Source organism: Capsella rubella, unplaced genomic scaffold (genome assembly GCF_000375325.1).
Source record: "Capsella rubella cultivar Monte Gargano unplaced genomic scaffold, Caprub1_0 scaffold_6, whole genome shotgun sequence".
In the NCBI taxonomy this organism is placed as follows: domain Eukaryota; kingdom Viridiplantae; phylum Streptophyta; class Magnoliopsida; order Brassicales; family Brassicaceae; genus Capsella; species Capsella rubella.
In genome coordinates, this window is record NW_006238918.1 from 1581384 (window position 1) to 1594679 (window position 13296).

At 34.3% G+C, this 13296-nt stretch overlaps 3 protein-coding genes across 3 annotated transcripts; all 3 read left to right on the plus strand.

Moving 5' to 3' along the window:
* Positions 1-1197: 1197 nt before the first annotated feature.
* LOC17883804 (abscisic acid receptor PYL5) lies at positions 1198-2346 on the plus strand. The gene has a single exon (XM_006288628.2). It carries the CDS (start codon positions 1449-1451, stop codon positions 2046-2048), a length of 600 nt encoding a protein of 199 aa, XP_006288690.1. The 5' UTR covers positions 1198-1448; the 3' UTR covers positions 2049-2346.
* Positions 2347-4015: 1669 nt separating this feature from the next.
* LOC17881161 (DEAD-box ATP-dependent RNA helicase 18) lies at positions 4016-7360 on the plus strand. The gene is made up of 11 exons (XM_006290136.2): positions 4016-4306; positions 4413-4649; positions 4780-5028; positions 5302-5381; positions 5453-5558; positions 5647-5760; positions 5845-5943; positions 6044-6133; positions 6206-6312; positions 6417-6560; positions 6845-7360. Exons 1-11 carry the CDS (start codon positions 4031-4033, stop codon positions 7128-7130), a joined length of 1788 nt encoding a protein of 595 aa, XP_006290198.1. The 5' UTR covers positions 4016-4030; the 3' UTR covers positions 7131-7360.
* Positions 7361-7625: 265 nt separating this feature from the next.
* LOC17883986 (cytosolic endo-beta-N-acetylglucosaminidase 1) lies at positions 7626-11090 on the plus strand. The gene is made up of 11 exons (XM_006287132.2): positions 7626-8120; positions 8355-8492; positions 8659-8768; positions 8846-8957; positions 9045-9152; positions 9257-9369; positions 9440-9521; positions 9621-9701; positions 9821-9876; positions 9976-10111; positions 10204-11090. The coding sequence occupies exons 1-11, from the start codon at positions 7722-7724 to the stop codon at positions 10930-10932; spliced, it is 2064 nt and encodes a 687-aa protein (XP_006287194.1). The 5' UTR covers positions 7626-7721; the 3' UTR covers positions 10933-11090.
* Positions 11091-13296: the final 2206 nt, after the last annotated feature.

The window sequence follows — 13296 nt, forward strand, 5'->3', positions numbered from 1 at the left end:
CGTACTTCTCTACTCTTCTCTCTCTCTCTCTCTCTCTCTCTCTCTCTCTCTCTCTCTCTCTCTCTCTCTCTCTCTCCTCCATACATAACATAAACACACACCACATCTACATATAACCAATAGTATAATTGTATCATGACAAACCCATCAACATCTGTGCATGCACGTGTGCTCATGCATGTCTATATGCGCAGTTTTATCCTTATCCATGACCATGTCTATCTTTTCATTTTACTATGATGCTTTTAACTCATTCAATTCACGACGCCACATTTCACATTCCCGTTTTATAGTCGGGTGATGATATTCATTGTGTAACTCATAACTCACTTTAAACTAATTTTCTCACAAATACAACACATTTTCTATATATAGCTCTTTTTTTTTTAATATCTATGTATTGCAATTGTAAGCTTTTTATTATATATTGTTACTGTTAAATGTATAGCTACATAAATTAAGAGTATTCCGGTATATATTGATAATGTATGGTTTTCAAAAATCCTTGGCCTATTTGTCTGGTAATTATTTTATTTAAAAAATGTATGGATCTAATTAATATATTGAAGAGACTAGTTAATTTTTTATTATTTTTTGCTGTATTGAATGTTTTCATTATCATACACATATTGATATATATCGTTAAATTCTGACGACACTGTTTGAACACAGTTATATAAAGATTAAACATGAATATCGTGCATGCTATATTTCTCCTAAGTTATTAACCAAAAAATGTTATTTCTCACAACTTCTATTTTTAGTAGTCTTAATAATAACAACAGCAAAATATTTTACTATAACAAAATATATTTTAAATGTAACTGAGATCAACCTTTTTTTCTAGTAGAGCACTTAATTTATTTACTGGGATTCATATCTAGTTAAACCTTGTAGATTCCAGAAAAAAAAAAGAAACATTGACATGGAAAATGAGTAATCAATAGAATATAATTTTATTTGGTGGTGTATTCAAAGATAATGGAGAAGCCGTCTAAGGAAAAAAATCATGGGACATAAAAATTGGTACAATGTATCATACATGATCACATATACACACCTAGACATATATGTATATGCATACACAACTGCGTCTATATGCATACATATACAAACACAAAAGCCTTCACATCCCCAGCTATCCCTATCCATCTATCTATCTACAAATATATATATAAGAAAACACACAATATGTTCATTATTATATGAGTAAAATAAAAAGATGATCGATCATACTTTTTTTTAAAAACAAAATTTCTCAAAGAAAACCAACTTGACAACCGACAGCGAACAAGATCAAAAAGCTCTCTTCTTTTAATTTCTTCTCATCAAACTTAAATTCTCTCTGCGATCGCAATATATACAAAGAATCCTTTATATAGTTTCTTCCGAAGAAACAAAAAAACAGAATTGAGAGATTTGTTGGAGAGAGACGAGAAAGGATCATCATGAGGTCGCCAGTGCAACTCCATCACGGCTCAGACGCTACAAACGGCTTCCACACACTCCAGACGGATGGTCCGATCAGGAGAGTGTGTCTCACGCGCGGTATGCATGTGCCTGAGCACGTGGCGATGCACCACACGCACGACGTTGGTCCGGACCAGTGCTGCTCTTCTGTCGTGCAGATGATCCACGCGCCTCCCGAGTCCGTGTGGGCTCTCGTTAGGCGTTTCGATAACCCGAAGGTTTACAAGAACTTCATCAGGCAGTGCAGCATCGTCCAAGGCGACGGCCTACACGTCGGAGATCTCAGGGAGGTCATGGTGGTCTCTGGACTGCCGGCGGTGTCGAGCACCGAGAGGCTCGAGATCTTGGACGACGAGCGTCACGTCATAAGCTTCAGTGTCGTTGGTGGGGACCACAGGCTCAAGAACTACCGCTCGGTCACGACTCTGCACGCATCGGACGACGAAGGGACCGTCGTGGTTGAGTCTTACATAGTCGATGTGCCGCCGGGGAACACGGAGGACGAAACTGTAAGCTTCGTTGATACCATCGTCCGGTGCAACCTCCAGTCTCTGGCTAGAAGTACCAACCGGCAATAATCATAATCTCATTCTCACTTTTCTTTTTGTTTTTTCTGCGAATTATGTATGTATTTATTTATTTTCTTTATTTTCTCTCTTAATTCCTTTAGATGTTCGTTCATCACACAAGGAAAGAAATTTCGAGTTATCTCTTTTTTTTTTTTTTTTTTTTAATAGATTATTTTGGTTTAGAAAGAATTCGGAATTTTAATTTGGGATTTTCCAATTGGGAGATTTATTTATGTTGGGACTATCGATAATTATTGTTGGAAGATGGTACATAATAGCATTTTGAGGTGAATCTCTGTTAAATGAATTTAATCACTTTGTTGTTTTCTAAAATGGAACTCAATAGTTTGTGATTTCTTGTTTCTTTTCATTCTACTGTTTTTTGTGGTTTATAAATGAATTTGAAGTCATTTGCATCAGTATTGTAACATACATACACTAAAAGTTTATATTTTCGTGTTAATAAACATTTTGAACCAAGAATCAAGCTGATAACTGTGCCATGCTAATAATAAAACTCCTATTCATTAACTTTTAAGATTTTATAGTGATCATCATGATCATATTAAGGGAAACATCAAATTACCCTTTTTGTATTTGAGTATATTCGAATTATCTGTCTATTACACATAATATTCTCGATCGTAACAATTTTGTTAAAGGGTATGTGTAGATGAACTGCATGTAATTAAGATTCAAACAAAGAGAAACAAATCTTAAAAGGAGAAAACTAAAAAAACCAGGTAATGGATTTAAGACCTGATTAGCATGTGCATTTTTACATAAATATTTATAACTAGGGCTTTATTTAGAGCTAAAGCAAAAGGTAGACGTGCTTAAACTAATACCAACTTGTTATTTCATTGGCTACTTGTCTGGTCAAGTGGAAGATTATTCCTATTTTAATTACAACCAACCTAGTGGGTTATCTATTTAATTTAAGTTTCTCTCGTCTACTAGTATATTTTTTTTCTTGTGGTGGGTTGCTTATTTTTAAATTCGTTTCATTCATTTTAAAAAATTTTTTTATTTAAGTAAGAAAGTCTAAAAGGACATGCAATTAAAATTTAGCTGGAAACGCGTTGTGCAACTTGCTTGTTTTTTTTTCTTTAATAATCTTTCTGCAACCCCCTAGTGGGAAATGATACAACGAACCCCTATGCCGGTCTTTCAAGTGTTTATATTTGTTTAAATCCAATTTCCTTTTAATAATAATAATTATTATACAAAGATTTAGTAATCAAATTGTTATTAAAAAGAGTATTTTCTTTTTTGCCACGTTCAAGCTTACATATAAAATCAGTTTTCAACTCGTAAAATAATCAACATGCTAGTAAATTTACATCCTTATATTTTGACAGAAAGAAGAAGAAAAAAACTATTGTATAAACCAACTTCAGAAAAGATAAATAATTACATATACTAGTCTTTAATAATAAAAAAACTATCTTTCTTTACAGAAATGTCTCACTTATTCTTATTATTATTTTGTTTGGTAAAACATCTTTTCTATTATAGAGAAATAATATTTGAAATACCAATATTTTTGCAAGTCCATTATCGTGTTACCATCAAAAAGATTCAAATCGGCAAATTGCATGTTGTTGAAAAAAACAACCTACAAACACAAATGGTTTATTTTAAAAATCTTTTAGTTTTAAAAGTGCTTATTAAATATACAAGTCCTATTTTCATAATATTTTTAAATGTTGATATATCATACAAACTATTCGTAACAATTTTCTTTCGTCTCCCCAAATTCGTGGTGACTACCGAGAATGAGATAGTTCAAATGTCTAATTAAGTGCTTAGTTATCGTAGGATCTTTCAGATATGTGCCGAGGCCCATGAAGTACCTGAAACTAAATGGGCCGAGAGATCCAACACAACCCAACCGAATTGGTATCAATACGCTGCGTTTTACGTTTGCTTATATAAGAAAAGGTCACTCCAAAGCGGGAAGTGAGCGACAAGAAACAGCGGCGGCCGTCATGGATTCGTCGGCGAACACAAACCAAGCTTTAACGGCGACGCGTTTCTCCGACCTCGAACTGGAACCTCCACTTTCCGGAGATATCATTGAGGCGCTTAAGAAATCTAATTTTGAGTTCTGCACTCCGGTTCAGGCCGCGACGATTCCTTTACTCTGCAGGCACAAGGATGTCGCCGTCGACGCTGCCACTGGTTCTGGAAAAACCCTAGCTTTCGTCATCCCACTCGTTGAAATCCTCCGTAAATCCACCTCATATCCTCCCAAGTCTCACCAGGTTAGATAGTTATGCCAACCAATCTGGAAATTAGTATTTTTATTTTACAAGTTCAATCTTTGATTTTTTGATTTAAGGTTTAATTCTTATTGAAATTGAATTACAGGTCATGGGGGTGATTATCTCGCCAACTAGAGAGCTATCGACGCAGATATATAATGTAGCGCAGCCATTTATTTCCACTTTGGCAAATGTGAACTCTGTGTTACTTGTTGGAGGCAGAGAGGTGAAAGCTGACGTGAAGATTATTGAAGAAGAAGGATGCAATATCTTGATTGGTACACCTGGAAGGCTTTCGGATATAATGGAACGAATGGAGATTCTGGATTTTCGAAATCTTGAGGTAGTTTCTTCAATCAGGGATTTATCTTTTAAGATGGATGTTGTGAACAACTGAAATTTTTTTAGATTGTTACTTAAACTTATTGTAATCTGTAGTTCGATAACCAGGTAAATCTTTTTTTCATGTGTAGATTCTTATTTTAGATGAGGCAGATAGGCTTTTGGAGATGGGGTTCCAAAAGCAGGTGAATTACATTATCTCACGCTTGCCAAAGCAGAGGAGGACTGGCCTCTTTTCAGCTACGCAAACAGAGGGCGTTGAAGAGCTCGCCAAGGCTGGGCTTAGGAACCCTGTGAGAGTTGAAGTTCGAGCTGAGTCGAATTCAGAATCATCCCAGCAATTGGCTAACTCGAGAACCCCTTCTGGTCTTCATCTTGAGGTATTATAAAGTTCAATATATAAATATGTACATATACTTTTTAAACTGCTAAGTTTTCCTGTCGTATCCTGCATTATCTTTTATCATTATTGTGAGTCTTTGACCTGATATATGAAGATTTTTTCCTTCTATTTGTAAGAATCCAGTACTTTAACGATTTTCTTGGTAGCTCATTATACTCCCTTCTCTTGGTAGCAAGTTTGCTGCAAATATTCTATCTTTATGTTTCCTACTTGGCGTTTCTTAGACGTTTATTTCTCCTTGTCTTTACAGTATATGGAATGCGAAGCAGACAAAAAATCATCACAACTAGTGGATCTGCTCATCAAGAACAGTAATAAAAAGCTTATAGTGTAAGTTTAAAATATTCAACACAGACTTATAAAATGAAGCATCCTGATAAATAGTCTAAGTAACTCTGCAGGTTCTTCATGACATGTGCTTCTGTTGATTACTGGGGACTCGTACTTTCAAAAATTCCAACCCTGAAGTCCATATCTTTAATTCCAATCCATGGAGATATGAAGCAAGTAAGTTACCGTGATAGATTTCAATTTCCCATATCACCTCATTGCCTGAAATATTAAAAGTTTTGATGAAATATATTTAACATATCAGAATGCAAGAGACAAGGCATTAGCTTCATTTACTAAAGCATCAAGCGGTGCCCTTCTGTGCACAGATGTTGCTGCACGTGGACTTGATATTCCAGGCATTGATTACGTAGTTCAGGTAGATTCCACAATGTTTGTTTCCATTGTTATGCCATATCTGTTGCAATATATATGATTTAAAGGTTTGAACATGTTCGTGCAGTATGATCCCCCACAAGACCCAAATATGTTCAACCATAGGGCCGGCAGAACCGCAAGGTTGGGAAGACAAGGGAGGGCTATTGTGTTTTTACTGCCCAGGGTTTAGCTTTGATCACTTTATCTTCTCTTTTACCCGATACTTTTCATAGTTACATTGCATAGCATGAAAAACTGAATAGTTCACTTCCATATTTGTGTAGGAGGAAGCCTATGTAGAGTTTATGCGCATAAGAAGAGTCCCTCTGGAAGAGAGGAAATGCTCTGAAGACGCCTCTGACGTCATCCCGATTGTAAGAAAACCTCGGTGCCTCCTCTCCCTCTCTGTCATACACAGTGTTTACTAATTGCTACAATGTGTTCAGATACGTTCGGCTGCCATGAAGGATCGGGCAGTGTTGGAGAAGGGATTAAAGGCATTTGTTTCCTTTGTCCGTGCTTATAAGGAACATCACTGTTCTTTCATTTTCAGGTTCATTCATGAGGCTCAGTTGTTTTATCTGTTTTTCCGAATCCTTTCTTGCTCTATAACTTTTGTAATTCGAAAGTTTCTTTCTTTTTTGGTCTAACTTACAGATGGAAAGAACTTGAAATCGGAAAGTTAGCCATGGGATATGGCCTTTTGTATCTTCCTTCCATGTCTGAAATTAAACAACACAGACTTTCTAGTGAGGGTTTCACACCCGTTGAAGGCGTCAAGTTTGAAGACATAAGATTCACGTAATTTTTTTCTACCAAAATCCCTAACGCTTACGATATGTGTCCGCTTTCACCTGTTACCTTAGTTTCTGAGACACCAAAAGACTAAAACTTGAAACAGTTGGTAAAGTCATGGTTTTGACATCTCTCGAAACCTACTATGAATAGGTTTAGATTTAGAGGAAACAAGCTTTTGTAGTCTGAAGTCTTTGTCCACCCTTAGGCGTAGTGTTTTCAGGAATCATATGCTTTCTGAGTCAATATGTAGGCATTTCTCTAAACCTAGATATTTTGAATAAACGCAGGGACAAATCTCGGGAGAAACAAAGGCAGCAAAACTTAAAAGTAAGGAAAGAGAAACGGCAAGAAGAGAAAAAAGAGAAAGGCAAGAGGAAAAGGGTTGATGCATCTGCTACAAATGATTCTAACAAAGCGTCAAGAAAGTTAACGGGGAAGCAAAGGCAAACTATTCAAACAGCTGAAGATGAAGAAGAAATGGATCGAGATTATAAATTACTGGTAAAAGTAAAGAAAGGGCTGATTAAAGAAGATGAATTTGCAAGACTTACAGGAGATGATGATTTATTCTGAGGGGAAGAAACAATCCTTGATGTTTGGATTAGTAGCAGAGATGGACTAAGCTTAGTGTTTCTACTCTCGTATGTGTGTAAGTTAAAAAGAAAGAGTCAAGTTTTGTAGGCATAGCTTCTGATTCTGAATTTTGAGAATTTTTCTTCTTGTTTTTGAAATTTATCTAAAGATATTATTCTCAAGTTGCTGTGCGAACTTGGCTTAAAAGATTCACTTTCATTTTTGTGTTCTTTTGTAAATTTCCAAGTTTAGTTAGTAAAACTATAGAGCAAGCTCAAAATTATTAAATTGTAAATAACTAAACTTTTCCTCGAATCCAATCAAATAATTCACCAACTGCACACAACTTCCTAGTAGACTGTGCCCTCCATAATTAATAACGACCATCACCGTAAGATATATTTTTATCAGATACAAAGAAAAAAAATAAAAACTAAAAGCATGAAAGCTTCAGTGCTATAAAATAACTAAAACAGAACACAAATCTCTCTGTAACACCATCGTCTTCGTCTTTTGCCGTAGTCCGTTGACTCGTTTGTATTTTCGCAAGAAACTTTCTCTCCCGCACTCTCTCACTCCCTGTCTCTCGTGATGTCCAAATCCAACGAGGCAGCTATGTTAGTAGCGCCATCACCACCACCTCCACCTTTCGATCCGACTAAACCATCAACGCCCATCTCTTTCCCAATCAAAACTCTTCAAGACTTAAAGTCTCGCTCTTACTTCGATTCTTTTCACTTCTCCTTTAACCGTTCCTCCGTCGCTCTCCGCCGCAACATTGGCGTCTTGCCGGATCGATCTAGGCTCTTGGTTTGCCACGACATGAAAGGAGGCTACGTCGACGACAAGTGGGTTCAAGGATGTGGAAACAACGCTGGTTACGCGATCTGGAATTGGTATTTGATGGACGTTTTCGTTTACTTCTCACACTCGCTTGTGACTCTTCCTCCTCCTTGCTGGACCAATACTGCTCACAGACATGGCGTCAAGGTCAGTCAATGTGTTGACTTTTCAAAAGTCTGGTTTATACTTGAAGTAACTAAATTTCCATCTTTGAATGTGTAGTAAACCCAATTGCAAGTTGTTGACAAAAATGAACTTTGATTAGAGAAAAAAATATGGTGGGGAGTTTGATTGTCTTGGTCAGAGATATACATATATGGTTGGTTATTCAAGGAAAAGATTCATTTTCTTGTGTGTGTTTTTTGTTATGGATATCTTAAGGTATTGGGGACTTTCATCACAGAATGGGACGAAGGTAAAGCTACCTGCAAAGAGTTGTTGGCGACAAAGGAGTCTGCGCAGATGTATGCAGAGCGTTTGGCAGAACTTGCTGCTGCTCTTGGATTTGATGGGTGGTTGGTGAGGTTTTTTTTTGCTATATATAGCTGTATTTGCTCTATTTTGGTGAATGATTTAAACCAATGTGAAGCAGCATCTGGAAACTCTTTGCTAAAGTGGAAACAACTATCTGGAGAAGTTGATTATTCGCATACTAAGTTGACCTTAATGAATTGTTTACTTGCAGATAAATATTGAGAATGTAATAGATGAAGTTCAGATTCCAAATTTACTGGTTTTTGTAAGCCATCTAACAAAAGTTATGCATTCATCTGTACCTGGAGGTTTAGTTATATGGTGAGTGTTGAGATACCTTTCTTTGTCAAATTCACTCTTTTCTCTCATTGATCCTTTTGACGACTTTTTGTTTGCAGGTATGATAGTGTCACGGTTCATGGTCTTCTTGAGTGGCAAGATCAGTTGACTGACAATAATAAACCTTTTTTTGATATTTGTGATGGAATATTCATGAACTATACATGGAAGGTTTGCAATCTCACTTCATTATTCACTCTCTTTATCTTCATTCCTTCTATATATTCTGATTGTGAATTGAGTATGCATCTCTTTCAGGAGAACTATCCCAAAGCATCAGCTAAAATCGCCGGGGATAGAAAATATGATGTATATATGGGAATAGATGTTTTTGGTCGGGGCACTTATGGTGGTGGGCAATGGACTGTATGTATCTTATTTAATTCTTACAACATCACTCAACCAGTAATCTGCAATGTTCAAGCTGCATATAAAGTTTTTCTTCTTTGTTTAAATCTGTTGCACCGTAGGCAAATGTTGCCCTTGATTTGCTGAAGAGAAACAATGTATCAGCTGCCGTATTTGCTCCTGGATGGGTATACGAAACCGAGCAACCACCGGATTTTCACACGGCACAGAATAAGTAATACTTGAAAATATGATGGTAAAAAGAATCTGTGCAATCTTATCATCATATGTTATGTGTGTTTTAGATGGTGGTCACTTGTTGAGAAGTCATGGGGAATAGTTCAAACATATCCGCAAGTCCTACCTTTCTACTCAGATTTTAATCAGGTGAAGTGAAACTCTGTTCCCAGTGAATAATTGCAAATGACAATAGCTTCTCTGTTTTCCCAAGTTTTGCAACTCTCTTCTCTTGGTTATCTCATATAGGGCCTTGGTTCCCATATTTCTCTCGGAGGTAAAATATTATCAGACGCTCCCTGGTACAATATTTCATGCCAAAGTCTGCAGGTTTAGTGGTCACTCATTGTTCTAAATTTTTATGCATTATAACTCTTTTCCTTTTTTTTTTTTTTTTGTCACATTCAATCTGCATGCCAATTTGATTTCTGTTGTGTTCTTTGTGATAGCCACTCCTAGAATTTCACGAAGGAAAGAATTCAGATATCATGCAAGTCACCGTTGAGTAAGTTCTGACCCTAACACTAGCATCATATTTGATATTCGAAAAGCCTAAAAATAAATGAAATTTGATATCTAACAACAAAGAACACAAATATGGTAGTGGTGGAGAAGCATCTTATAATGGAGGAGGGAACGTCAGTTTCAGAGGAAAACTACAGAGAAATGCACATTTCACAGCAAGACTCTTCAAACCTCATCTTGAGCTCCCTGCTTCTCCAATCTCAATCTCCTTTTCTGTAAGTGGGCGCATAAGATTTGAGCTCCTCCTCATCTTTACAAAGTTTTTCAATCTTTACGTTTACGCAAGTAAGTATCTGGTTTGGTGCAGGTGAAGTCAGATAAAAGATCTGAACTCAGCATTCTGCTCCATTTTTCATCTCCTTCACATGAGAAAAAGTCTTTTCTTATGGCGCCAAATGAATCTAGCAACAGATTTGGCGACATGTTCTTGCCATGTCACGTCACATCTACACAGACCACATCCGATTGGATGGTGCATGAAACAAACCTTGTTCTGGATGGGCACACACTGAGTGAGATCTCTGCCTTCTGCTCCAGACCAGATGATCTCACAGAAGAAACAAACACACTAGAGTATTTTGCATTGCTTGGTCATATCTCCATCAAGAGCCAGCAAAAAACCAAGCTTTTTCCTTTGGCATCATCATGGGTTATCGAGGCTCATCACATAAAGTTTGTACCGGGTGATTCTGGCTCCAAGACCTTAAGTTGTAAGCTAGAATGGAGACTGAAGCACCCTGAAGAAGATATCGCCTTTACAAGGTATAATGTGTATGCAGAGAATCTGAAATCGAGTGAGTACAGGGCAAGGAAGGTTATGGAAGAACCGAGAAGCGAGAAAGTGTTTCTCGGAACAGCTCATGTTGATGCTTATTATGTCTCTGGTCTGGTCGTTGGATCAGATTTGAAGGGAGTCCGGTTTGTAGTTCAAACCTGTGGTGAAGATGGTACATGGCAGGAGCTGGATCATTCACCTAACCTTCTGGTTGAGGTAGAACGTCCAAGTTCAAAGCTTTGTTGTTGTGGGTTAATTTGAGTTATGGTTCATTTATAAACTTGAAATTCCTGCCATCTAGTAAGAGCACTGATGGTTTAGTCAATGTGAAGGATATGAAACTATACCATAATGATTATGCGGTTGATAATAATGACGTTAAAATAATTTCTGATAATAAAGTTGGTTTCGCTGGATTATATACGTGACTACTAGATGAAGTCTTTTAGCTCATACGCGGGATAGTTATGCTTAAAATATGTTTAACTATAAAATGAAGATATATCATGGGGTTAACCATAAAATTATGCATAGATTAGATATAACTTTAGTTTTAAAAATCTCTATTAACATTTTAACAATAAGCTAAACAAAGATTTTCTTATGACTTAAGATTTTTTAGTAACATTGGCTAAGCATAATTTAAGACACATTACCAAAAAATTATAGCTCATTAACATTTTAGTCTGTCCATTTGACTTAATTAATTTTACAATCTTCATTTATTAGTAACTAGTTTAGTACCCGTCCGATGGACGGGTTATGTTTATTTAAAATTAAATTAAAATTAAAATTTATTAAAATTTATAAAAAAAATAATTTCTATTTCTTTTTGAAAAAATAAGAGAAATTAATTTCATTTGGGAAGAGATTTTATTTGGTTTGAAGTTTCAAATAAACGTGCATATATATATATATATCTCTCTCTCTCTCGCTTAAAATTCGTTATTAGACGTTAATTATAAAAATCTAGTAATGTCAAAACTGACAATCACCAAAACATTTGGGAGCTATTTGGGAGCTATTCACCATTACCATAATATTGCTAAAATATTTTAAAAAATCTTAATTTAGCAATTATCCTCTAAAACATGATTATACCATTTTGTAAAAATTGCTATTTCTTAACTTTCAATTTTTCAAAAAATCATTCTCAGACTATGAAAATTAATTAATTATTATTTGATATGATGGTAAAGTTCTTTCAAATTAACATCAATCTAAAATATGATGTTAAATACAAATATAGTCATTGTAAATAAATTCACATAAACAACGCAAATAAACATAAAGATTCTAAAATAAATTATAGTATCGTTGAAGAAAACATTAAAAAATCCTTCAAATACGAATTATAAAAAACTACATATTTTTTAAAATAGTATTTTAAAATTACTATATTACGATTTATATTGAACTTTGTTATCTTTAATTTAAGCTAAAAAGTATTTTATTCACCCTTATGTTTTAGACAATGAAATTGCTCAATGGCATAATACATTCAGACATAAAAAATTAAACAAATATAACATGTTATAAAATAAAAATCATGAATAAAACTATGTATTTAGTTAAACTCAAAAATCTAATTTATTTGTAAACTGTAAATCCTAATTCTCCTTTTTGAACCCAAACTGAGTAATAACCTTGTTTAAACCTAAATCTCACTCCTCTTTAATAAATCCAAACCGATAAATAATCTCGTTTAATTATTAAAATCTAAACTATAATGCACATTTATAAACTCAACATATAACCCTTATAATTGTAAAACCTATAACTCACAAAACCAGAAATTAGGTCAATAGTTGAAAAAGATTTTTTGAGAAATACCCCTTTTGGTGTACTCCTTTTTAAAAATACACTAATTTTCTATCCATTTTAAAAATATCCCTTTCCAAATATGAAAAATTGTAAACTTTTATATAATTTTTAAGGTACATCTAGATCATCATTACTATTGGGAGACTCAATACAAATATTTATAAAGTTTTAAAAAGGTTCTAAACGGCATTTATAAGACTTTTATAAGGTTTTTATAAGGTTTACAAAGTTTTTATATGTTTTTAAAAGGTATTTATATGGTATTTGAAATTTACACACATAGAAAGATAATTTGTGTCTAAATATATAAACTTAAACATTTTTTTTATAAATATCAATTTTTATACTTTTTAATTTATCAAAAATACCTCTTTTCCATACCAATTTTAAAAAATACCCCTATTTCAAACTTTATAAAAAAAACCACTATAAATGTTGAAATTTGTCCAAATATGTGTGTAAATTTTTAAATTACCTTTATATATGTTTAAATTTTTATATATCTTTCATAAATAGCGTAAAATAATTTATAAATACATTTTAAAAACCTTTTAAAAACCTTATAAGCACTTTAGAAACCACTTAAAAACATTATAAAACTTGTAACAACGATTTAAAACCTTTTAAAACATTATAAAATATTTGTATCAAATTTCCAAGTAGTAGTTATTATATAGAAATACCTTATAAACTATATAAAACTTTATAATTTTTCATATTTAAACATGGATATTTTTGAAAATTAATAGATAAAGGAGGTATTTTTGTAAAGGGGTACACCAAAAAGGGTATTTCTCAAAA

What these genes read in the sequence shown, in the direction of transcription:
- LOC17883804 (XM_006288628.2), top strand. Translation starts at nt 1,449, where the DNA reads ATGAGGTCGCCAGTGCAACTCCATCACGGCTCAGACGCTACAAACGGC.
- LOC17881161 (XM_006290136.2), top strand. Translation starts at nt 4,031, where the DNA reads ATGGATTCGTCGGCGAACACAAACCAAGCTTTAACGGCGACGCGTTTC. An exon ending in ATCCTCCCAAGTCTCACCAG is followed by an intron (nt 4,307 to 4,412) that starts GTTAGATAGTTA and finishes ATTGAATTACAG; the next exon opens with GTCATGGGGGTGATTATCTC. An exon ending in CTTCTGGTCTTCATCTTGAG is followed by an intron (nt 5,029 to 5,301) that starts GTATTATAAAGT and finishes TTGTCTTTACAG; the next exon opens with TATATGGAATGCGAAGCAGA.
- LOC17883986 (XM_006287132.2), top strand. Translation starts at nt 7,722, where the DNA reads ATGTCCAAATCCAACGAGGCAGCTATGTTAGTAGCGCCATCACCACCA. An exon ending in CTCACAGACATGGCGTCAAG is followed by an intron (nt 8,121 to 8,354) that starts GTCAGTCAATGT and finishes GGATATCTTAAG; the next exon opens with GTATTGGGGACTTTCATCAC. An exon ending in TTTCATGCCAAAGTCTGCAG is followed by an intron (nt 9,702 to 9,820) that starts GTTTAGTGGTCA and finishes TCTTTGTGATAG; the next exon opens with CCACTCCTAGAATTTCACGA.